Source organism: Equus caballus, chromosome 23, assembly GCF_041296265.1.
Source record: "Equus caballus isolate H_3958 breed thoroughbred chromosome 23, TB-T2T, whole genome shotgun sequence".
Lineage (NCBI taxonomy): Eukaryota > Metazoa > Chordata > Mammalia > Perissodactyla > Equidae > Equus > Equus caballus.
Window position 1 is genome coordinate 52,957,459 of NC_091706.1, and position 24,350 is coordinate 52,981,808.

Here is a 24,350-nt window from a genome sequence, read left to right on the forward strand (position 1 = left end):
AGACAGCCATAGTTTTGTTATTTTTTTAAAAACAGCTTTATTGAGGTTAATTTACTCACTATGAAATTCACCATTTTTAAGTGTACAATAAAGTGTTTTTTAGTTGTTGTGCAACCAGCACCACAATCTAGTTTCCAAAACCCCCCAAAAATTTCTTGTGCCTATTTGCAGTTAATCCTCATTCCCACTCTCAGCCCCAGACAGACACTAATGTGCTTCCTTTAAATTTGCCTTTTCTGGATATTTCTTATAAATGGATTGTATTTGTTTTTTGACAAAACCAACCAAAGTCCTATAGAAACCGCATTTCTACTTCTGAATCTACACTCCTTTATTGTGGCTCACGTGTGGTAGGATGATACTGGATCAAACACTCCAATACTTTTATTATGTGTTGCATAGCAGACTTTTTCTTTTGTTAACTAGTGTCTTTGATTTAAAGTTACCTTAGTTAGATTGAATAAACTGTATTGAAAACTATCGAGCCAGTATGTCATATTGAAAAGTAAGGAAGAACTGTTGTTTAGTATATTGGGAAAGAGTATTCAAAAAAATAGGATAACCAAGAGAATATTGATTATTTCAAATTTAAAAAATGCATAGCATTAATATAATATTATGCTTCTTAATTATTAACATTAGCCTTGATTGTAAATAGCAATTTATCAGAATGCCTGGAAGATTAATAATATAAAATATAGAAACATTTGTATTATATGAGTTTCCTGTTTTGTTAAAGATAATGGATTTTCATAATATCTCAGAGGTAATTATGGATTAAGACTAACATTAGGAAAAAATGTAAACTAGTAGTGTTAGAGTAACAGGTATTTGTACTTGATACCACGTTCAGGTTTGACTTCCAAATGACTTAAAATACTGGCAACTTGTCGACATGATTTAAGGCTTTTAGAGTTTTTTTGGTGTAGTGGGGAAATCACTTGATTACTTTGATAATCTAGGTCTGAAGCCTATGAATAACATCTTTCAGTAAATCAGGGTTCCTTCAACAACTGAAAAGGATATATTTATGCCTTAACTCATTCTGTTAATAGTCTAGGGGAGACTGCATGTAACCAAGTTATTGTGCATTTGTATGTATGTTTCTGATGTGTAAGATGAATTTCCATGTTAAAAAAGGAATCATTTATAAAAATGGCTTTGCTTATTATGCTGCTTATGGATTTTGAGACTTCCCTGATCAGCTTCTTAACAATTACAGCTGAAGGACAGCCCTGCTTCGCCTCCTTTACTTATGCATCCCTTAATACGGTTCTCACTGGGTTTGTAAGGGAAGCATGCATGTTGGTCTTGTTATCCTCTGATCAGGACTTTGTAGTTTCTTGGCTGTATTTGTTGAGGGCAGTAGTAGGATCTGAACAGAATATAAGGACAAAAGTTGAACTCTATTTTAAAGAAATTCATATTGACCTAAAAAAGAGTTGATTTATACTTTGATATATGATATGGGTTTTCTCTAAGAGTATCATCAAACTTTCACTTATATACATTAACAGCATGTTTTAGATAATAGTTAATTTTTGTGTTCCTTTTATTTGTAAAAGGATAAGATTTATTATGTTAGTTATGTGTCTGACCCAACTGTAAAGGGGTAAGAAAACTTTTTGCATATCACTGTTAAACAAAGTAGCATTTTGTTTGACTGAGGTATTAATTTTTGAAAATGTGCATTGTTGTTTTGATCAATAGCTTTGAAGCTCCTCTCTTTTGCTGAGGGTCAGAAAATCCCAAAGTCATCTTTGCTGCTAGTGATGCCAATTCTGCAGATATTATCTTCTACTGCCTTGGAAGACTGTATCTCCATGGATGAGGAGGGCCCCTCTAGGCAGCAGTTGGCTCTAAACCTTTTGGAAATGGTGCAGCAGGAGTGCTACAGAGATGACCACCAAAAGGTAGTGAATTCATCCTTGGTCCTCTTAAATAGAGTTCAAGTAGTCATATGGGGTCACCATGGGATGATCTCTGCAGATCACCTCACCTCCTGATGAGGTATGTGTTTAGGTTTGAATTCTATCATTGAGCTTTACCATTCTGTCAGGCGGTGGTGTAGATGGTCATATATTCTTCTGGACTGAGAGAGGAGGGTAGTCCTGTTGTGAAGCAAGTTTTGGAAATGCTGTGTGACTTTTTTTCCTCTTTGGGTTTCTTGTGTACATTAGTAGTTAGAGGTCCTGAGGAATCCTGTGGAAAAGGAACTAGTTCTAATTTAAACTAGTGCTTCTCCAAGCATGGAGCATGGAATCCTTTTATACTCATTAGTTAAGTACAGCACATTGCTACATCTTCGACAGTCCAAGGTGAGAAATCTCCTCGAATGCCTGGAAGTTCTGGGATCCGTAAGAAGTAGGACTTCATTTTTGAATATGGCACCTTTTGCCACATTCCCTGGCATAATGGCTCTTGATGTCTCCTGTGTGTGCCCTACTCTACTGCCTTCAGTTGGAAGACAGCAGGCCTGTCACACTCCATTCCTATTCCTGTCTGTAGGCATACCTCATTCTGCTTTGTCAGTCTCACTGTTCCTGTTACAGTAATGTAAAATATGGCAGTGTCTTCTTGGTGGCTGGGTTCTTGGCCTACATTTGTCAGACTTTTTCTTTTTTGGTTTTTGAGTTTTGCCTTTGGTAACATGTAGTATTACTTCACAACTATTACTTTTATGGAGATTGAATGAAAATTAAAGAAGATGAAACTGGTGAAGTATCTTAAGTCTCCATGGAGAGAAGCATTCTGTGAATGCAAGCTAGAGCCACAGTTGTTTCATCTGCAAAAGCAGAGATACTTCTAATCATGCGTCGTTAAATGTTCTACCAAAAATCCGGGCATTGTTATTCCTTGTTTGAGCATGCAGCAGTAATAAGCCTATAGGCAAATTGAATGTATACTACAGGCTCCTGAGTCCTGTTTGACTAAAACTTTAAAACTTGAAATAGGTAATTGATTTGCGTTAAAAGAAGGAAGTTCTTGCCTCTGCTGTAATAGGAGCACAAAATGTGGCCAAAAATTTCCAACAGCGTTTTACCTTTCCTCTTGGTTTGCCCATTTAGAACAATGACTGGACTCTGAATGGTCATGGGGCAGGGCAGGATGTAGTATGTCTGAGTTCTGTTCCTTCAAATCCCGAGTGCTATTTGCTGAGGATCACCCTAACTCTAATACGTAAGTACTCAGCTTACTGTTTGCTCAGGTGTGTGTGAATCACGTTCATCACTAATAGCTGGACTTTCTCTTCAGCAGCTGGTGAAGAGGGCGGAGGAAGGAATATTATTAGGGCTATAAATATCCTCCTGCTGACAGTGTGCTGCTTTACTGAGGCTTTGAGTGGATATGTGATCACCCTTTTTAAACATTTAAGCCGCAGTTGACTGTTGGCTTTTCTTCTGCACCTGTCCAGGACTCTATATTCCAAACATACTTATAAATTTAACATGCTCCAAACTCTCCAAGTCTCTACCTGAATCTTTGCTTTTGCACATAATGCTCTTTTGTCTCCTTTGCCTGACTTACTCATTCTTCAAGACTCAGCCAAATGTTCTCAGCCTCCCTGAGTCAGAATTCCTTACTCTCTCTTCTTTGCGTCCCCAGCACTTTTAGCATTACTCAGTTGTGTTGTGTCTTAATTTAGGGAGTTACATGTTTGTATCTCCAACTATGCTATGAGCTCATTGAGAGAAAGGATCTTGGCCCTTTTCACACTTTGCCTTTGTTTTGTAAGCATGTTAAAATGTAAACTGCAACAGTTGTTGAACTTTTTGTATTTTTCCACATGAGCAGTCTCTGCTTTATCTTTTTCAGCTGATTATAAATGAGAGAATTAAAAATATTTGTTAGTTGTAAAATTGGATACTCTCTTATTTTTCGTATACTTAAAGAAATAGACAACCTTCGAGCTTATTTATCTTTGCATCCTCAGTACCTGACCCACTGTGTGCTACGTGGTAAACCTTCAGTAAATGTGTGCTTCTAAGAATACAGAAGATCATTTTACCATCTCGACTTATTACAGAAAGACCTTTGCATAAATACCACAAATCTTGTTTTTATTTTTCTTATTTCTTTTTAGATTGGTGACATTATCTTAGAGTGTTTGATTTAGAACTAGAGCAATTCTTTAGAAGCACAATTCTTCTGGTGCATGAAATCAAGGGTAAATATCCTGTGCCATGCAATTCTGTATCGCCTATCCATTCTGAGGTGTTGATAACCATGAAATAAGACACGTTTTAACTTCTTCCAATTTTTAAGAATTAAAAAATATAAGACATAAAACCAGCCATTTATCTCTTTAAAATAAAAGATTAACATAATCTAATAAGCATTTTATTTTATTTATTTTATTTATTTTTTTGTGGAAGATTAGATCTGAGCTAACATCTGCTGCCAATCCTCCTCTTTTTGCTGAGGAAGGCTGGTGCTGAGCTAACATCTGTGCCCATCTTCCTCTGCTTTATGTGGGGGTCACCTACCCAGCATGGCTTGCCAAGCGGTGCCAGGTCTGAACCTGGGTCCGAACCGGCAAACCCTGGGCCGCTAAAGCAGAACGTGCACACTTAACCGTTGTGCCACCAGGCCAGCCCTGCATTTTATATTTTTTTAGTGGTGTGTAAAAAGCAGGATCCTTTTCTAGTAAGCTATTGAATGTGATATTTAAAACCACTTATTTGTGTTCTCTTAGATTTAAAAAAAAAATCAAATACTAGTTGTAAATTCTAATGTGCTTAAAATCCTGCTGCCCCTACCCCCAGAGAATGTGGGCGAAAAAAGAAAGAGTTAGGGTGCAGTCATGGGGGAGAAACAACACTGGTAATTTGAACAAAGAAAAACTTAATAAAAAGAATTATTAACTGGTAAAAGGTGTTTAATTACTAAAAGTTATAAAACAGACTCTAAGGAATATTGCAATAATAAATGCAAGGAGCAGCTGCTACTTCTAGAACTGGGGGTGAGTGTCCAAGGAAGGGACTGGGGATCTAAGAGGATGTCCCCCACCAAGGCTGAGATGGGACCTTGTTACATAGAATGTGGCCATAGCCTGCTGGATGGTGAAGTTTGCTGCAGTGCCACAGGCTGGAGCTGGTCTGTAGGAAGCTATCTCCTGGTGTGCGAGTGGGCTGGCATTGGCAGAGCTGGTCCACAGGAAGCCACTTGCTGGGGTCTCCTGCATGTCCTTGGCAGCCGTGGTAGGAGAAATCCAAGAAGCACACAGGAACCTGAAGCAAAGCCCTTCCTCTACTGTGTCTTGTGGTACCTCTCCTGTACCCTCTATTAACAAGGCCTGCCATTGCACTAGAGGGCAAAAGAGAAATGTTGACAAGGTGTAGATATAATATCACAAAGTAGGCCAAAAAGGATGTATTTGGAGCTGAGAGATAATACCTTGATAGCTGGCACAGCCAGTAAGACAGAATCAGGCTTTTTTTGGAGAGGAATGAAGGTGGATGGATGAGATGAAGTGGCGAAGAGACTTAAGAGCTAAATTGCTCCAGTTGTGTACTAGGGCAAGATCCATCTCTGTAAAACTGTTGTAGTCAACGGAAAGATTTAGAGATATCTTCACTGACCTACGGTCTATCATGCAATTGTTTATTGGTATTTTTGGATATAGTACTTCATGCAAACTTAAAGAAGGTATCACGAACTTCATTACCTGATAATAAAGCAGTGTCAAGTAGGTTTTATTCAAAGTTGCTTTGAAATAGGATATAGTAAGCAGAAAGCATTTTGAATATTTCTCTCTCAAAAATGATAAAGTTTTCAATAGATTGTTCTTGACCTATTTATAGCTAAAATTAACATTTATTGAGGGGCTGGCCCCGTGGCTGAGTGGTTAAGTTCATGTGCTCTGCTTCAGTGGCCCAGGGTTTTGCTGGTTCGGATCCTGGGTGCGGCCATGGCACCACTCGTCAGGCCACGTTGAGGCGGTGTCCCACGTGCCACAACTAGAAGGACCCACAACTAAGATATATAACTATGTACTGGGGCTATTTGGGGAGAAGAAGCAGAAGGAAAAAAAGGAAAAAAATTTTAAAAACAAAAGAACAAAAAAACATTTATTGAGCATGTGCTCTATGTCAGGAGCTGTTATGTGGGTCATGCTGCTGTGTGGCCTTGGACTAATGATTGAAGCTCTCTGGGCCCTGACAAAATGAGCAACAACGCATCTGCTTCATGAGTTTGTTTTTTGAGCATTTCTTATGTTCAGTCTCCATTTCTGAGTGCTTTGCTATATAATAAGTCATTTGATTTTACCCCAGACTCTTTGAAGTAGGTGATATTCTTGGTCTCATTTTATCAAAGAGGTAACTGAGGCAAAGTGAAGATAAATAACTTGCCAAGGGTCATGCAGTGGGAGCCTTATTTTTTTTCCGAATAGGTTTATTGAGGTAAAATTCACATATATACACTTTACTCATTTAAAGTGTACAATTCAATGTGTTTTAGTATATTCACAGAGCTGTGTATCTATCACTGCAATTAATTGTAAAACACTTTTGTTACTCCAAAAAGAAACTGTACTTCCTAAATAATATTCCATTGCAAGGATATACCACATTTTTTATTTTTCCATTCATCTGTTGCTGAACATTTGGGTTGTTTTCGCTTTTTGGCTATTATGAACAACACTAATTATGAACATTCCTGTACAAATTTTTGTGTGGACATATGTTTTCATCTCTCTCGGGCAGATACTTAAAAGTGGATTGCTAGATCATACGATAACTCTATGATTGTTTGAGGAGCTGCCAGACTCTTTTCCAAAGGGGTTGTACCATCTTACAGTCCCACCAGCTGTGCATGAGGCTACCAGGTTCTCCACTTCCTTGCCAACACTTGTTATTGTCTGTCCTTTTGCTTCTAGCCATTCTATTGGGTGTGAAGTGCTATTTCACTGTGGATTTGATTTGCATTTCCCTGATGATATTCTTATAATACTCATTTTACAAGTGAAGAAACTGACATTAGAGAGGTTAACTAACTTGCTCGCATTACACAGGTAGTGAAGGGCAGAGTTGAGATTCAGATTTTGGCTATTTGACTCGAGAGCCTACATCCTGTTGCTTCCACTTTGCCTTTTTTTTGGTGCACAGTAATTTTTCATCTTTGTGCTAAACTTGGGAGTAAATAATGGAGTTTCAAATTTACAATGAAACAGTAAATCAAGAGTAAGTTGAAGTAAACTGGTTTCTTAAAAGCTTTTGGTTGGAAGTTAAAAAGAGTGAGTAAGTCCTAGATCTTGTGCTTCTATCATTGTCTTCTGAATACCGTGGCTACTGAGGATGGTTGAGTTGTCTTTTGGTGATAATCAACCACTCCAAGCCCGTCAACTCTTGACCGGATTCTTCATAGAGGAATAGAGCAGAAAACCCTCTTGGGGCTTTATCTGGTCCAGTCTTCTGCTTCTGGTCTGGTGAGTGATTAAATCCCTTCTAGCAAAAACCTGTCCTATTTTTAAGCGTCTCTAGGTTTGAGTTTCCGGACTCCCTCTCCTGATCAAATCCTGGTCTCACTGTTGTTAAGCCTGTTTTAGTCACTATTATAGATGAGTGTTATTCTTTAAAGTTAATGAAAATCTGTGTTCACTTGTGCTCACAATTTCTTTTTCAGACATCTTTAGACAAAGAAGTACTATCAGATGTCTGTCTTATGTTAATACTTAATGTACCTGAACATTTCTATTAAAATAAAGCTTCTCAACTCTTTTACTTCTGTGAAAGATGTTTTACAACCATTTAATATTCATTTAAATGTTATTTTTCTGTGGTTTCTTTTCTCTTTTATTTTCTATTGAGATGTAATTCACCTAACATGGACTTCTCTTTTATTTCTGAACACCTTTCTCCTCTAAAACACAGAGCCGACCAGCACTTTCGCAGGTCCTCTCCCAGGCTGTGGGGCCAGGATTTGGTAGCTGGTGCTGAGAGAAAACCCTTGGTTGTATCCTTGCCCTGGGACTGTGCCAGTGGCAGCTGTCACTCATTGGGACAGAGGGCCCAGTCTGTGCTGTCTTGTTCAGCATTGTGCCTTTCCCCTGCTGCTCTAACGTTAGGCACACAAACAAAAAGCAGAGCCTAAACCTGGATATAATACTTCAAGTAAAGTAGGATTGCTTTTCTGTTTCAATGTTGACTCTCACATGTCTGTGTAATGTTGCTGCTTTTTACTCAGTTTATGGTTTATGATGATTTCCAATTATGTTCTTTCACACTCATATCCACCAGTTTTATATGTCTCTTCTAAAGATGACAGTGATAATATTTCCCTGTATTTTGCAACTTTAGGTTCTATGCTACCTGCTTTATGATCTTGTCTCATTATCTACCTCAATAATCTTGGCAGGAAGGTAGTCATTATTTCCATTTTACAAATGAGAAAAGTAAGGCTCAGAGCTTGCATAGCAGCCAATAGCTGGCATGGCTGTGCTGAAGTTCTGGCCTTTTAAATCTCAAGTCCAATGCTGTTTGTCATTAGTCTAAAGATCTTGACTCTAGTCTTTAATGGATTTCATCTTGGGGAAAAAAGTGTTTTTAGAGAGCTAGAGCTAACATAAATTTAGGTACTATCTAATTTTTAAAATTTATAATTTCCATAATTTATAATACATTAAAATGGTTCAAAAATTTTAAAATGGTATGCAATGAGAAGTCTCCTTCCCACCCTTGATTCCTGTTTTCCAGTACCCACCGTCTCAAAGAGAAAATGAAGATTAGTGGTTATTAATTTCTTCTCTGTCTAGATACTTTTCTTTACATATGTATGCAAATACAAATATATAGTCTCCTGCCATCTTCAAAAGAATAATTGGCAGCATTCCAGGCACATTCTCTGTATCTTCTGTTTTCATGTGGGAGATCTTTTCATATCGATAAAGACAGAGCTTCCTGGGGCCGGCCCCATGGCCGAGTGGTTAAGTTCCCGTGCTCTGCTTCGGTGGCCTGGGGCTTTGCTGGTTCAGGTCCTGGGCGTGGACATGGCATCGCTCATCAAGCCAAGCAGAGGCAGCATCCCACATGCCACAACTAGAGGACCCAAAACTGAAAAATACACAACTTTGTACCAGGGAGCTTTGGGAGAAAAAGGAAAAAATTAAAATCTTAAAAAAAAAAAAAAAATGTTATCTCCATTCTTAAGCATATACTCAAGATAACTGAATCCCTGTGTTCTCACAAAAACTTTTACAGGAATATTCATAGCAGCATTATTCGTAATAGCGAAGAAGTAGAAATAACCCCAATGTCTGTTGCTTGTTGAATGGATAAACAAAATATGGTATATCCATACAAGGGAATATTATTTGACAATGAAAAGAAATGAAGTATTGATAGAATCTGCAACATGGAGGAACCTTGAAGATATGCCAAATGAAAGAAGCAAGTCATAAAAGACCACATATTGTGTGGTTTCTATTGTATGAAATAGCCAGAATAGAAACAGAAGTAGATTTGTGGTTGCCAAGGGCTGGATGGGGGCATGGGGTCAGGGGGAATGAAGACCGACTTAATAGTTATGGGGTTTCCTTTTGGGGTGATGAAAATGTTCTAAAATTAGATAATGATGATGGTTACACAATTCTATGAAATATTAAAATCCACTGAGTTGTCAACTTTAAAAGGATGGATTTAATGGTATGTGAATTATATCTCAATAAAGCCATTATTAAAAAATTTTATAAAGCTTAACTTTTACTTCCTATCCTTTCAATTGTTATCCTTATCCATGTAAGTTAGTCTCCAATAACAGGACAGTTATGATCTAGAGATTTCTAATTTATCTCATCACACTCTAAATGAATTGAATTACTCTGTTAGCAGGCAGTATCTAATGCTTCCTTAATGTCTGTGGCTTCTCCTGAGCCGTAGGCATGCAGCTCACCTTGGCAGAGTTCCATCCATGCTCTGTCCCTGACTGCACTACTTCATTTCTGCGAGGAGCCGTTTCTCAGATTGACTTAAGTGTAACATCTTCTTTGGGTATCATTTCAATTTAGAGCTGTCAGGCTATTTCTTATTGCAGAAGTTATTCACAATTATTAATGAATTCCCAGGCTCCAGCTGAACCAACTCTGTTCCTATTAACATACTGTCTGTTACAAAAATGAATTGTCCTCAGTCCAAGTCTGCCATTTGCCCAGGGTTGCTTCTTACCAGAGCCTGGAGCTGGGCAAATATAGTGGTCTTTTTTCCATCTTTCCTCTAACTGGTGAATACTTTTGTAGTGGTAATGGCTTTTTCCAAACTCTGTTGCCTCTGGTTCTTGTATGTTGATCCATTTTATTCTGCCTTAACTGGGAGCAAATGGTAAATCTGAGGAAGAGTTGTAATAAACTGTTCTAGAGTTCCACCTAACAACTGTTTTCTTTTTTGTGTAATCCTATTAGCTCAAATATGTGCAGAGAGATTTTTGGCAGGAATTGAACATTTTGTATTCATTTTGTTGGAAGGACTAATTTCTTACAATGATATATAACAAATGAATGTCAGAAATATATTTCTGACAAATGTATTTATCTCATTTATTCATGCCTTTTTTGTGCTTGTTTTTCAGCTCGCCTACAAGCTTGTGTTGCCCATAACCAGCATGTATGGTTCAATATTTACAGCCTGGAGAATCCTTAAAGTAATGAGGGAAGAGTCTGCGGCAAGAGACTGGTTGGCTGCAGTAGAATCATTGCTCCCCATTACTACAGTGATCCCTGGGCATGTTTTTCTTCTGCTGGCTCACCTCCTTGTGGAAGATAAAGGACAAAATCTTCACCAAATACTGAAGGTCACTACAGAATTAGCCCAAGCAGATTCCTCTCAGGTAAAACAAGAAAATAATGGAACAGTAACGGGGGTAAAAACTTAACTAATAGAATTGTAGATTTTTCTTATATTGTGGATGAAATTATGGTTTCATAATTTATGAAATTGTAGTATTTCATTTATTTACTCCGGTATCCTTATAAACATTATTTTTCATGTATGCCTTGAAATGGAAAACATTGGGAAGCACTAGATTGACCATCCGGGTTCATTTATTTATTCAATAAATGTTAAGAAGCAGTGGTATAAATTGAAGTCAGTATGTTGGATCTGTGTTGATTATTTCTTGGATAGTTTTGAAAGAAATGAGAAAACACTCAGTGTAATTGGGCTGTTAAGATGAATTGTAGGGTGAAATGCTTAAATATAGTTAGCAAAATTCATGCATAAGCAAAGGCATTATCATTAATAAGAACTTAGAAGTGGAGTTATTTAAGTCCTTTGGAAAGGACAAAAGAAATGTCCTAGCAGTAGAAGATACTGTTCTTTTTTCCTCACTTTTCCTTATGAAGTGATCATATCATTTCATTTCACTGGCCTTTAGCTACAAGATAAAGCAGCCAAAAAGAAAGCACTGAATATTTGAAAAAGCAAGTTTTCTAATTGTGAGTGGATGCTTGGAGGACATTCAACTGGAACGAGTTAGGATTATAATCTATTATTGGTCGAGCGTTTTCTATTTCTTTCTTTAAGTTGACAAGACTGCATGAAATGTATTCCTACTTCATGTGTGTTTGTCCTTTCTCACCTGATAGGAAGAAGCTATATTTTATTGAAGCAATCATTGGCTCAAATTCATGAGGGAGTTGATACTAAAGAAAAGTCTTAGATGACTCATAAGCAGAGGCTAGGTAACTAGGAAGATAGGAGTAGGAATTTAGAGGCTGTCTCCCACCTCTGTGTTGGTAGTCACTTAATCTCTGGAGTAGAGTTCGCTGGCCTGCAATACGCTTACCTAAGTAAGTATCGTGTTTGCGTGACACCTTGATTTATTGGATGAATCTTACTGTAACACCTTGTGAGAGAAAATATTTGAAAAGTTTGAAAGAGATGTGCCATTTATGAAGTATGTGTTGGTATGATTATTATTAATTCTAAGATATTAATAGAAATTATTTTTAGTAGCACTAATTAATAGGCAGTAATACAAATGATCAATATCAGCTAGTAATGCTATATTAGTGTTAATAATGGTAAGAAAATGTGCTTTTAAAAAAATGTGATTAGCTTATTTCTTACTTAACATGCAGTTTGAGGGCTCCCCTTTCCCCCTAAGGTGAATTTTCTTTTTTTAAATTATTATTATTATTATTATTTTTTAATTAATTAATTTATTTTCAGATATACATCATATTTTGAATTCTGTGTAGATTACATCGTGTTCACCACCTGAAAACGAATTATAGTCCATCCCCTCACATGTGAGCCTCATCACCCCTTTTGCCCTCCCTGCTCCCCCTTCCCCTGTGGTAACCACCAATCCAATCTCCAGTGCTATGTTTTTTTTCTGTCGTTTTTATCCCCTAAGGTGAATTTTCATCCTTAATCTTTTACCTGGTTCCCCTGGGGCATGCATTTTCCATTAGGTTTAAGACATTTAAGGCCATGGAAGACTAATGGGTCTAAGTAGTTTGAAGGGAACTTGGCCTTGTGAGTACCATTTTAGAGTTAACTGGTTACAGATGATGACGTTAAAATAACTGGATAGTTACCCAAAGCCACAACAATGAATTGAAACTTGAAAGGAAGAATAAGAAACTTTTTTTTTTCATATCCACAAATGCTGTCAGCAGTTACTAATAATCCTTATGGTTTTCTTACCCAGACATCATGAGACTTAATTTACAGAAGATATAAGCCTAGGTCAGATAGTGCTCAGTGAAAGTTAAGTGCCTTTTATATTCTTGGAGGGAATGTCTTAGAGCATTCTGGGGAGAGATCCAAGAATGAGCATCCTGTGTGAATTCCCATGGAAGTCTTGAAAGTTTCAAACACATTGATTTAGTTTAGAGAGAGGTTTTCATATCATAGTCTGTGCTTATAATAAATGAGAGCACCATTTATTTCCTAAATTAGTGTTTTTCCTGGGAATAGCAGTTGATAGATTCATGTGCTTTTTGGTTATGTTTATATAACAGTTCCTGCCTTTCTGATAACTGTGAGTAATGTTATTTTCCCACATTTTGATGTAAATCATCAGCCTGCCTTCAGAGACGCCTGAATGACAATTGAAGCACATGGCTTCATGGCTCATATACAGTAATGTCCAGTTGGCCTTATTCTTTCCTCTTCAGAGAGCTGTTTCCTACCTCTGTGATTTGTCCAGGATCTGGTCACATCTGGTGTGAAATCAGTGGTAGTGAATGTTAAATGCAGGCTCTATTGAGTTAATTAAGGGGTAATGTGGACCCTAGGCCTATATGAGGACATTTTCTGAACTTTATAGCTTTTTTTAAGGGCAATATCAAATTATATTTTGAACCCTTAGTCAATGATTGACCAACCTGTGTAACATGATTGTGGACAGTTTGGAAATGTCTGAGACTGATATAACCCCCTTAAGAAGAGGTTAATAACACTTAATCAATAAGTATTGATTGATTCCTGTCTCCCTATTTTATATGAGCCTGGCACAGTGATATCTCACTTGTTAAGAACCACATCTGGCCTGTGATCTACACTGTGTGCCTCTAATACACACTTTATAGGTGAGAAGAAAGGGATATTACTCATCTCTTAAAACCTTTTCTAATATCTATTAGCTTAGCTATATTAACTATGTTACTAGCTAATTATTATAATATTTATAGTAATGATGTAATAGATTATAATTATTTAATATGTTAAATATACAATAATTATTATATTAGCTATATTATTACCTATAGCTTCCCCATAGCTGTTGGTATCGAGATTTCTCCTAGTGAAGCATTATGTCCTAGAGAATAATAGGGGTGTTGGAGGAAGCTGTTTTCCATGTGGCTATGTAATTCTACAAAAGGCTTATATGAATTGTTAGATGCTTAAGGCTTTGTCTTATAAATATATGTAGAGAGAACACCTGACAAAAGATTATATTCTCTTTTGGAAATCAAGGCTACTTGTTAGTGGTTTTAAAACCTGAGAAAATGTGTTTTCTTCTTATGTTTTTACCTATATTGTTAAGTTTATGGCACAATTAAATACTTAGGCATCTGAATTAAACATTAACTACAAAGATTAGTAATTTTAAATAGATGTAGTTGGTTTAAAATGATATCTTACAGCTTAGTAGCTCAGCTTCAATGGAATAACTCTAAATACTACGTGTAGGGTATATCAGTTTCTTTTGGACTGATTTATAAAATGGGAATATGCCAAAGAGGAATTGTTTATAAACTTTGACTTTACAAAACCACAGGTTCCTTCTTAAAACCTACCCAATGAGGAGCTTAACAAATTAAGTTTTGTGAAATTCAAAGCATCTTCTAAACCCTTGGTACTTGCTTAATTTTCTCCTGTTTGGAAGTGGGAAATAGAGTTGTGCTTTTTGTTTGTTTGTTTTATGTTTACTTGCATTTTGCAACTCTGAGGGCTTTTACTTCCTTTTTACATTTTGATTGTGAAGTCTAGCTAAAGTTCCTGCTTAATGTGAACAATTGTAATCTTTGATAATCTAATTTTATTCTTTCTAATGTTTTCAGGGCTTAATTTTTTCTGTTTATCAAAGTGTACACACTTTTTAGCAATTTGAAATCACTTATTTGGCTAGGTTCATGGCCCATGAGTTGCTGGTCTTTTAAAAGTCATGTATCATCAAGTAGTAAAAAGCTGACTTTCAGGGCAGAATCCTGGGATGGTTCTACTCTCGGTCATAAGCCATATTTTAACATGGAAAATGAATAGGAAATGTGTGAAATTTAATGGTCTGTAAGTTACTGCTGTGAGAATAGAAGAAAATATATTCTATAAAAGAACTTACACAAAGAGTCCTGGGACCCTTTGCACTCCGTTCTATTGTCACTGAGTTCTGTGAATTGCTACCCCCTGAAGTCAGTCTGCTTCCTGTGTTCTTCACACCAGCAAAAAGAAGCCAGAATGTACAGTGCTTTTAATAAAGAGCTTTACAATAAGAAATGCTGTACTACTATTCCCTTGTAGGCATAGCATCGATTATGCCTAGAGCAAAATTGAGATGAGACTGTTGGCATGAGGCAATTAGACAAAGAGAAACCCAGACCAAAATGCAGGGTCAAGTTACCTATTCAGTCCTGTGGTAGTATGTTTATTTCTTCTTTATAAAACCCACATAGATATCTGTATACTAAAAATGTTTTTAACTGGCATTTGACCCTTTTCATGTTTTTCTATTTTTTTGCATGAAGCCTAGAATTATACTCATGGAAGCAGTTCTCTGTCAATTTCTTGCCTTTCCTGGGTCTTCATATTGGGCTGAGTTTCTTCTGAGGAGTCTGCATATTATAAATTGCTTAAAATTCTCATTGAAGGAATTGTTTGTGATTTTCAGTTCAACCCTATATCACTGTGACATTCACTAGTTTACACATATACCGAAACAAAAGCCATTTGTCTTGTTATGTCACTGAAGATGGAGTATCAGAAAGGATGGGAGTGGAGTTTGTTGAGGATGGGGCCCAGAAATGCATTTGTAACAGCATAGTCTCTGCTCCCAGTTGAATATCAGGTAGAGGTAGCTTTGTCTTCTGGCTGAAACTCTCTAAGGGAACTACCTACTTAGGATGGACTTCTGGTGTTGGTGAAGGACTCAGAGAGGAATCAGCAGATTTTGTGGTAACTTTGAATTTCATAACAGGCATCAGGAATTTTGCTCAAGGGGAAGATACACTGAAGTCCACCATTGCTAGAATAAAAGTTTTCTTATTCAGTCAGTGGATAGGGAAGGAAGAAAAGGTTATTGGTCCCCTGTCTACTTCCATCATGGCCAGACATCCTAAAGTGAAGCTGCTAGTTTACATTCCTTACCATTCATTTTTCAGCCCTTTCATAGTCAGCCCTTCGAATCAGAGGAGAGTCTTATTTAAGGAAACGTTTCTGTACATCTTCAGAGGCAATCCATGCCAGCTCCCTACAACCAACTTGGCCTTGATTCATAAATATAAATGGATAATCAAGGCTTACCAGACTTTTGAGAAAATTTAGCAGCATGACTAACCAGAGCATCTGTTTCCAGAAGAAAGAGAAGTCAGGGAGCAGAAGATAATGCAAAAATAATCTAAGTCCTGAGAGATGTTGGAAAGGTATTATATATATGCCTGTGTATTATATACAAAAATACTGTTGTGAGAAAGGAGAAATTCAAGAACAAGAGATTTTAGAAATTAAAAATGTGATTGCCACAGTATATAAATGGCAGCTGGATTAGTAATTTATAGAATATTCAAGTGAAATTTTCAGAACATAGAACAAAAAAAAAAATGAAAGTTGAAAAAGTTAAGACATTGAGGGTCTGTTGTGGAGTTTTAACATCTTTCTGCAGGAATTCCACTTGGAAGGAAAAGAGAAAATGAAGGAGAAAAACTTAAAACATGACAGAAAACTCTTTCCTGAGCTGAAAAAAGACACAAGGGTACAGACTGCTTGTACCCTTTGAAAGCCAAGCAGCATAAGTGAGAGTAGATCAATACCTAAATTTGTCCCCAGAACTTCAAGGATAAAGAGAAAGTTTAAGAGATTTCAGAGAAGAATGGGAAAAGAAAAACTTACTTAAAATTAGATTGACGTTAGATTTCTTTTCTTTTTTTTTAAAGATTTTATTTTTTTTCCTTTTCTCCCCAAAACCCCCAGGTACATAGTTGTATATTCTTAGTTGTGGCTCCTTCTAGTTGTGGTACGTGGGGCGCCGCCTCAGCATGACTTGATGAGCGGTGCCATGTCCGCGCCTAGATTTTTAAACGCGGAAACCCTGGGCTGCCTGCAGCAGAGTGTGCGAACTTAACTACTCAGCCACGGCGCCGGCCCCTGACCTTAGATTTCTTGCTAGCAGCACACTGGATACTGGAATACGTTGGAGTATTGTCTTCTAATTTCTTAGGGAAAATCGCTTTGAACCTGGCATATTTCTTCCCATTATTCTGCCTTTTAATGAGTGATGGTAATAAAGACTTTCTTAGCTGTGCAAGAGTTGAAGAACATTTCCTGCTTACTGATTTTATGGGGGGAAACCCCTCAAAGATATGTCCCAGCAAAACTGAAAATGAATCCAGGAAACCATAGAGAAGAAATGGTGAATAGTTGCATGGTGATCAAAATATCCAGTAAATCTTCTGGTTAATTTAAAATAATTGTTTATATAAAATATTGAAAAATAACTGCCTAGAACTAAAGACCAAGCTTTAAAACCTAGGAAGTGGTAGGGATAGATAATGGGAATGCAATAATGTGAAAAGTGAAAGCATGCTTCGGGTGGAATTTTGCTTGGAAACTGAGTGGTTCTTCATGTTAGTAGAAAAATAAGTTTAAATATGTGTTTAAACCCTTATTAATAACAATTAGTGATTTATAATTTCTAAGTGAGTAATATAACAAAAGGAGAAAAGAAATTAAACCTAAAAAGAGTGGCAAATATTGACATAAAATAAGATGGTGGGAATAATTCAAAATATACCAGTTATTATGTAATAATTACTGCGAAATGAGTTCAATTCCCTTATCAAAAGAAAGCCTCATATTGGGTTAAAAAGATACAATTCTATGCTGTTTCTAAGAGACAAACCTTAAAACAAGTGACACAAGTTGAAAATTAAATGGCGAACATGAAAAACTAGGTAGATCATTAGAAGAAGATTGTAAGAAGATACAAGATGTGGTTATATTGTTATCCAAGGTAGGTAATATAAAATCCTAGGTAAAAAGCCTTACACAGGACAAAGATGGGTATTTTATACTGACATAGGTAGAATCCCAAGTCAGATTGAATTTAGAAGCAGTTCCGTTGAAGTTAGGAATCAGCAAAAGTATGTCTGATGTTAATTTTACTCTTTCTGGAGGTCTTGTCATTATTAATTCAAGAAAAAGAAATAAAAGGTGTAAAAGTGTTATAAAGGCAAAACTCAAATCTCTAGTATTTACAGACAATTAGAAAATACAAGAGAATTCACTGAAAGCTGTTGCTTTTAAAAAGGATAAGAGAGTTCAATATGGTGACAGATGTAAGATCAGTGTGCAGAACCAATTGATTTTCTTTACAAAAACAATGAATTAGAAAATTGGCAGTTTTTGGGAGAAATCTAATTTATAAACAGCATAGAAACTATAAATTGAAATACTAGAAATGTACAAAAACTGTGATATAATTTATAAAACTTTAGCAAAATATGTATAATGGCTTCTGGTACAATACTTTATAAGTGAAATTCATGTTATAAATATTTATCATTGATTGATGCGAGGTTTAATATCTTATAAGACATTTAGTTTTGTTTTTTTCATTAATTACCTTTAATTGGTATATGGGTTTGATTCATTACCATAAGTTCACTGCAGAAAGATATTCAATTCATCAATTTCACATATAGTGCTGTAGGTCCAAAAGTAGAGTTTGTCATGTTTGCCAGCTTGATGGAATTGGCATTCTGAGCTCTGTCGAATGCGTCGGTTACAGGGTTTTTGATAACCTGGCTAATGTTGGAATAAATTGTTTCTTTTATTATTCTTAATTTCTAGTGCTAAATAAATTTAAATGTAGTCTACCCATTTGGAAGCTATACTATCTTCTTGAACAAAGTAATAGCTAATAAAAATAGCCAACATTTACTTCTGCTTATTGTATCCCGGTCACTATTGTAACCACTTTATTTGCATATATTAACTTACTCGTTGAATACTTGCAAACAGCTCTTTGAGGTTGTTAGCACTACTATTTAGGAACTGAAGCACTGAGTTTGATTACTTCCCCAAAGTCACACAGCTAATAACTGGTGAAGTCAGGATTTGAACCCAGCACATATGGTTCCAGAGTCTGTGTTCTTACCCAGTATGCTATACTATCTCCCTACAGCTTTTAGTTAAAACAACAAAATTTTTTTGAGAGTAAACAAGGTTCACTAGCTTTACATTTTTTAGATTGGCCCACTCAGTTGTAGAGAAAAGTAAATGCTTAGAGAGGAACCTCAACATTTGTTTGAAATCTGGCTACATCTTCAATCTCGTGTTATTACTTTTGCCTCCATTGTGCTAGCTTCCATTGCCCCTTCTATAAAATGGCAAATCCCATTTAGCCAGATATTTATACCTAAATAGAACACGTAGACACAGAGTCATGACTTTTGTAAGCACACATCAAAAGAAAGAGATTGAGAAGATCCACAGGAATCCGCATCAGCAAGCAGGCTTGTGATTGAAATTATTGCTTATCGGTCAACAGTTATTCTTTTATACTCCTTTGGTTATGGTGATCATAATCGGGAGATTCTGAAATCTAATCAAAGACAGGAATGTTTTTTAGTGAACAAAAAAGTAGGTTGTGGTAGTCCCGTTATTTCAATGTGAGAAAATTGCACCTTAGTTGTTAGGTTTGAAGCATTTAAAAGGTTTGGCAAGATAGACGGTTAATTTAGTATCTTGAAAGGGCATGAAAGAGTCAGTTATTCAATAAATAGTCCTGGAGAACCTCTTTGGGACACACATTTTAACTGGAACTTGGGATGCAAAAACAGTTATTGGGAACTCACAGTGTATAGGGAAGACAGCAATATACAATCAGAATACCCAGTGATAAATGCTATGCTGCAGGGAAGCACAGGGTTGTATGAGCCCAAAAAGGAGCAGCTAAGTCATAATAGGAAGGCTGCCCAGAGTAGGTGATTCCTGAGCTAAGTCTTGCTGGACAAATGCAAGTTAAAAAAGAACATCCTTGAAACGAACTAGGAGAAGCACATTGCCTGTTTCTATTGTATATGAAGTGCTCCTTTTTACATATGACATTTATATGATCTTTGAATACTCTTGTTGGGCAAACAGTGGAATAAATTAATTTCTGGATGTCATGGAGTTGTTTCTTTACTTTGTGAACCATAGGTTCACTAGCAGTAATTTTCTCTTATATTTCAGATTTTATTTTCTTGTTAGGGAGTGAAAGAAAGCCATTGACACTTAGTTGCAATTATAGCTGCTATCTGATAGCTGTAATTGAGATGATGGGCCATGATTTGGTGGATTTGATGGGAAAGGTCTATTTCGGAATTCTTGAAGTTGGGCAGCTATGTTAGCTCCCTTAACCAGAAGTCTTGAGATTTATGCTGTCCCTTTCCTTTTTATCACACTAGACTTCTACCCACCAGTGACAATTGTTGAGTGTTTCATGATAGATTGTATAACAGACAATTTGCCAAGTTTTTAGGACAGTTTTTATAATGAAATTGAGCATCCTGAAATCAGTTTACTTCAAATAGGCAGACATGGTTACCAACTCATTGGAGCCAGAAAGGTAGTTAAGAAGTGACTTGGGCTGATTTCTGTGTCGGGCTTCCAGGGTATTGATTGAACTTTCAGAGATCTGTACCTGTCATCCTCGCTTATTAGCATTCTTGTGGTAGAGGATCACATCTGCATTTAAGAGAATTTGTGTATTTTTTTCTCTATCTAAAGAAAATGAGCATATAAAAATATATGTAAGCTGAATTTATCATATCCCAGAGTCAAACAGCACTAAAGAGAATGAGATGAATAAGGACAAATTAGCATTTTTTTTTTTTTTTTAAGATTTTATTTTTTCCTTTTTCTCCCCAAAGCCCCCCGGTACATAGTTGTGTATTCTTTGTTGTGGGTTCTTCTAGTTGTGGCATGTGGGACGCTGCCTCAGCGTGGTCTGATGAGCAGTGCCATGTCCACGCCCAGGATTCGAACTAACAAAACACTGGGCCGCCTGCAGCGGAGCACGCGAACTTAACCACTCGGCCACAGGGCCAGCCCCACAAATTAGCATTTTGAAGTGTCCTGTAGTTATCTTGAATGCAAGCTGTCTTCATAGGAAATTTTCAGTAGATTACAATTAGAATTCATAAAAAGAATTCCTCAAGACAGCAATATCATGCTTGTTTTTGCCTCCCAGTAACCTTGGGCAGTTCCTGGGCTTTGATATCTGTTTTGTTGCCTGATTGAATTAACACATAAATATATTAGATGTATGTACTTACTGTCCTGGAGCCAATAAACTGTTTTTCAGTATTGTCATGTGTTATCCAAACTAATGGAGGGAACAGTGTGGAGTCCAGGGACAGGGTTTAGGTTTGGTTAGATTACAGTAAAATCTTATTAAATGAAATCCTATTAATTTAGGATTCAGAGTAATTTGATATAGGCTGAGTTAAAACGTAAGCTGATGTTGAAGCTATTGTATTTAGGCAGTTTTGGTTTGCTCATTTGCATTAGTACAATGAATGTGCCAATTTAAAATGATCAAATTATTCATTAAGATGTATCAGCAGGGACTGGTACTTGGCAACACTTGGCTAATTAGTTTGTTACAGTATATACATGAAACTAATCAAATTTTATTTCTTTAACATTTTTCTCTAATCCAGTTTTGCCTATCTTCATTGTTTCCAATAGTCTGAATTATTATTAATGATAATTATACTGGTGGCATTTTACTCATGTGTATTTAGTTGTCAAATTGTATTCAGTTTTTAATGGTGCAACTTGATCTACATTAAGGGGAATTGTCATTTAGCTTGAAATACTGTTTTTATTCTTGTTTTTATTAGGTCCCATTTTATTTATCAAGCATTTTCAAGGCATTGATTTAATTATTCAGTATATATATGTATATATTGCAAACCTCTTACATGGCAGGTTCTGCTAATACTAAGATGAAAGGATGTAGTCTTTGTTGTCAGGAATCATAGAGCTTAGTGAGTTGACAGAGGCATTAAAAATTTCTGTTCAGTACAACATGGTAATTGCCATTGTGGCGGTATGTAAGCGTCCCGGGAACATATGTGAAGAGGCCCTCAAGTTTCCCTGATGCAGGGGGAAGGGAAGGCATTCTAGACAGGGTGAAGAGCATGTACAAAAGACACAAATGTATGGCAGGTCACAGCAGGATAACAAGACTGCAAGTAGTACTATATTAAACTGGAATATTTAGAGTGAGGGAAATTGATCCTGAGTGGATACTGGGCAAATATTTGGAAGCAGGATCCTGAAGAGCCTTGCAGTTGGACACAAGATGAGAATTTATCTAAAGTATTGAGGTAATCAGATATAGATGATAGAAAGTTGTATACTAGGATATTAAAAGTTTTGGTGGTCCTTGAGATACCAAAATGAGTTTTGAGACAGAACACCCAGTAGAACTTGTAGAGTGGTAGGAATAAGCCTAGGCGTCTGAGTACTACTACAGTGTTTAAATTAACCCCTCACTCATTGAGGGTCTAGAAGTTAGGAAATGGGAAGATAGGTGAAAAGAAGGGTGAAGATTCTTGGAGAAAGTTGCTGGAGTGCTGAGTCCTACAAGTGCCAGCACTTTATCTCAAGCTAGTGACAGGGACTTCAGTGGAACCCCACCTCACCCCATCCAATTTGATGTGTATCCCTTGCAGTTGGAGTGAGCAGATGTATATGGTAGATTGGTGACTGCCCAAAAAATCTAAAAGGGAGTGATGGGCTGACTAGCTGTCATGACAGTGGGAGTGACGAGGAGAGCACTGCAATGTAGGGATTGGCTTGCATGCTTAGAATTTCTCACAGCTAAAGATGTGTTAGAATTTCCTGTGGACAAAAATGTGAGCAGCATGGGCCAGAGGACTTCAGTAGAATTGTTTCATCTGAACTTACGGGTCTGCTTAAAGGGGAAGACAGGCCTCTGCTAAACGAAGCAGGGTTCTTAGAGGGGGTACAACAATCAAACCAGAAGAGAACATCTCAGCTGCATCAAAAGTCTAGAGAGAACTTAATGTTGCTGGTTTGGGCTGCATGCCATGGAGTGGTAGGAGGATCTCTTTGGGGCATGTGAGCTGTAAAGACACCCCAAGCTCTGCAGCAGAGGAGTGCTGATACTGCTCCTCAGAGTAGCCTGCCCAGATTCAGAGATGGAAGGGGAAAGCCACGCCTATAAGCAACAATTAAAGGTAGTAAGTTTGAGGGAACCCCCGAGAATTCCTCCTACTTGTCACTACAGCCCTTTGCTGCAGAGATGCTGGATTTAATCTTCCTAATCTCATCAGCAAGGCAGTAAGAAATGTGTAGATGTTCTTAGGTTTAGGCTTCTGTGGGCATTGAATGATGCTGAACCATTGATTGTAGTAGAGATTGCCAGATGGTTAGTTTATTTCAAACCTTTTCTTTGGTTTCCTCTTTAAAATTTTTTGTTCTTTGCTGAGGTTTACAAATGGAGATCGTGAAATTCACTTTATCTAAAGCTTTTCTCGGTAACATCATGTTGTCTTTATAATGAATGGTGCATTGTTGAAATGTTGTGAAGCATAAAAGTAATTGCAATAAACAGTTATGCCCATTCTGTCCCTTTTCATGTTTTTTCTCCTTTGAGTGATTAGTGAAATTTCATTTAATCCGTGTAGAAACGAGGAACGTTATACATATTTCTGTTGCCTGGTGGAGAATTCTTGGTACCTGTTTTAAAGTGCTCAGGGAGCATTTGATGACTTAGTTATTTCTTGAAGCCAGAGAGGATTCAGGCAATGATCTGCAAAATTGCTCAAGAAAGTCCAGGAATGTTTTTTAAAACAGTAGAAAAATGAAGAATCATGCATGCATATATTAGAGTTGTCTTAAATCAAACCCCAGCTGAAGCTGTAGTGACACATGCTGTTCATGAAAGACTTAATACAGTCCTTCTAATCGGATGAATTGTCTTGTTGTGCAAAAACTGTTATTACACTGTGTGTGAAACCAACCATGCTGCAGGGGGAAAAATTAAATCGCCTGACTGAGAGGTCACTTGTGAACAGTAACACAAGATCTATTACCGTTATTAGCGACTCTGGAGGACATTCACCCTTTTATGGTCTTTCAACTGCTGGAATGAAATATTTTAGTGGTAAATGACACCCTTCTGGGAAATCCTCTTGAAGATTCATTCTTTGCTGTTTATACGGTTAAAAAAGGGGGAGGGACCTCAGGGGAAAAAAAATCACATTGTTCCTTTCAGATCACTTAAAAAATTTACTTATTTTGATTTGGTGTGATGACAACTGCCTGTAAATGTTCCTCATTACACCATTCTTAATCTGGGTCTATTAGTAGATATCTTTTGTAACATGGCATGCACATTCTGTGATCTTTTCCGTAGGGAAATTCATGATAGCATGAAACTCAGAGGCCAGAGTGTATGTGTTTTATGTCAAGTTCTGGATTAAACACTTTAAAATACATGAAGTGTAAAGTCTATCTGCTTATTTTGTTTATTTTCCTTTAAGGATCTTTGAAGGTATATAAGGAAGATTATATGAGTATACATTTTAGTTCTGCCTGGCAACCGTGCTGATTGGTAAATATTTTAAGAAATATTTTCAGAAGTAAATGAATAGTTATTGATCTGAGGTGAAG

At 36.8% G+C, this 24,350-nt stretch overlaps 1 protein-coding gene and 1 non-coding gene across 11 annotated transcripts in view; both read left to right on the forward strand.

Moving 5' to 3' along the window:
* Nucleotides 1-24,350, forward strand: part of FOCAD (focadhesin) — a 269,889-nt gene that overhangs the window by 85,543 nt on the left and 159,996 nt on the right. For all 10 annotated transcript variants that reach the window (XR_011431488.1, XR_011431487.1, XM_023627427.2 and 7 more), the window contains 2 exons: nucleotides 1,711-1,913; nucleotides 10,564-10,821. Coding sequence is in view for 8 of the 10 variants with exons in the window: in XM_023627427.2 (XP_023483195.1) it covers nucleotides 1,711-1,913; nucleotides 10,564-10,821 (461 nt within the window). In the remaining 2 variants the exon portion in view is untranslated. The remainder of the gene's footprint in view (nucleotides 1-1,710; nucleotides 1,914-10,563; nucleotides 10,822-24,350) is intronic.
* Nucleotides 7,881-8,009, forward strand: LOC111770258 (small nucleolar RNA SNORA30/SNORA37 family). The gene has a single exon (XR_002803417.1). It is a non-coding gene; the product is annotated as a small nucleolar RNA SNORA30/SNORA37 family (small nucleolar RNA).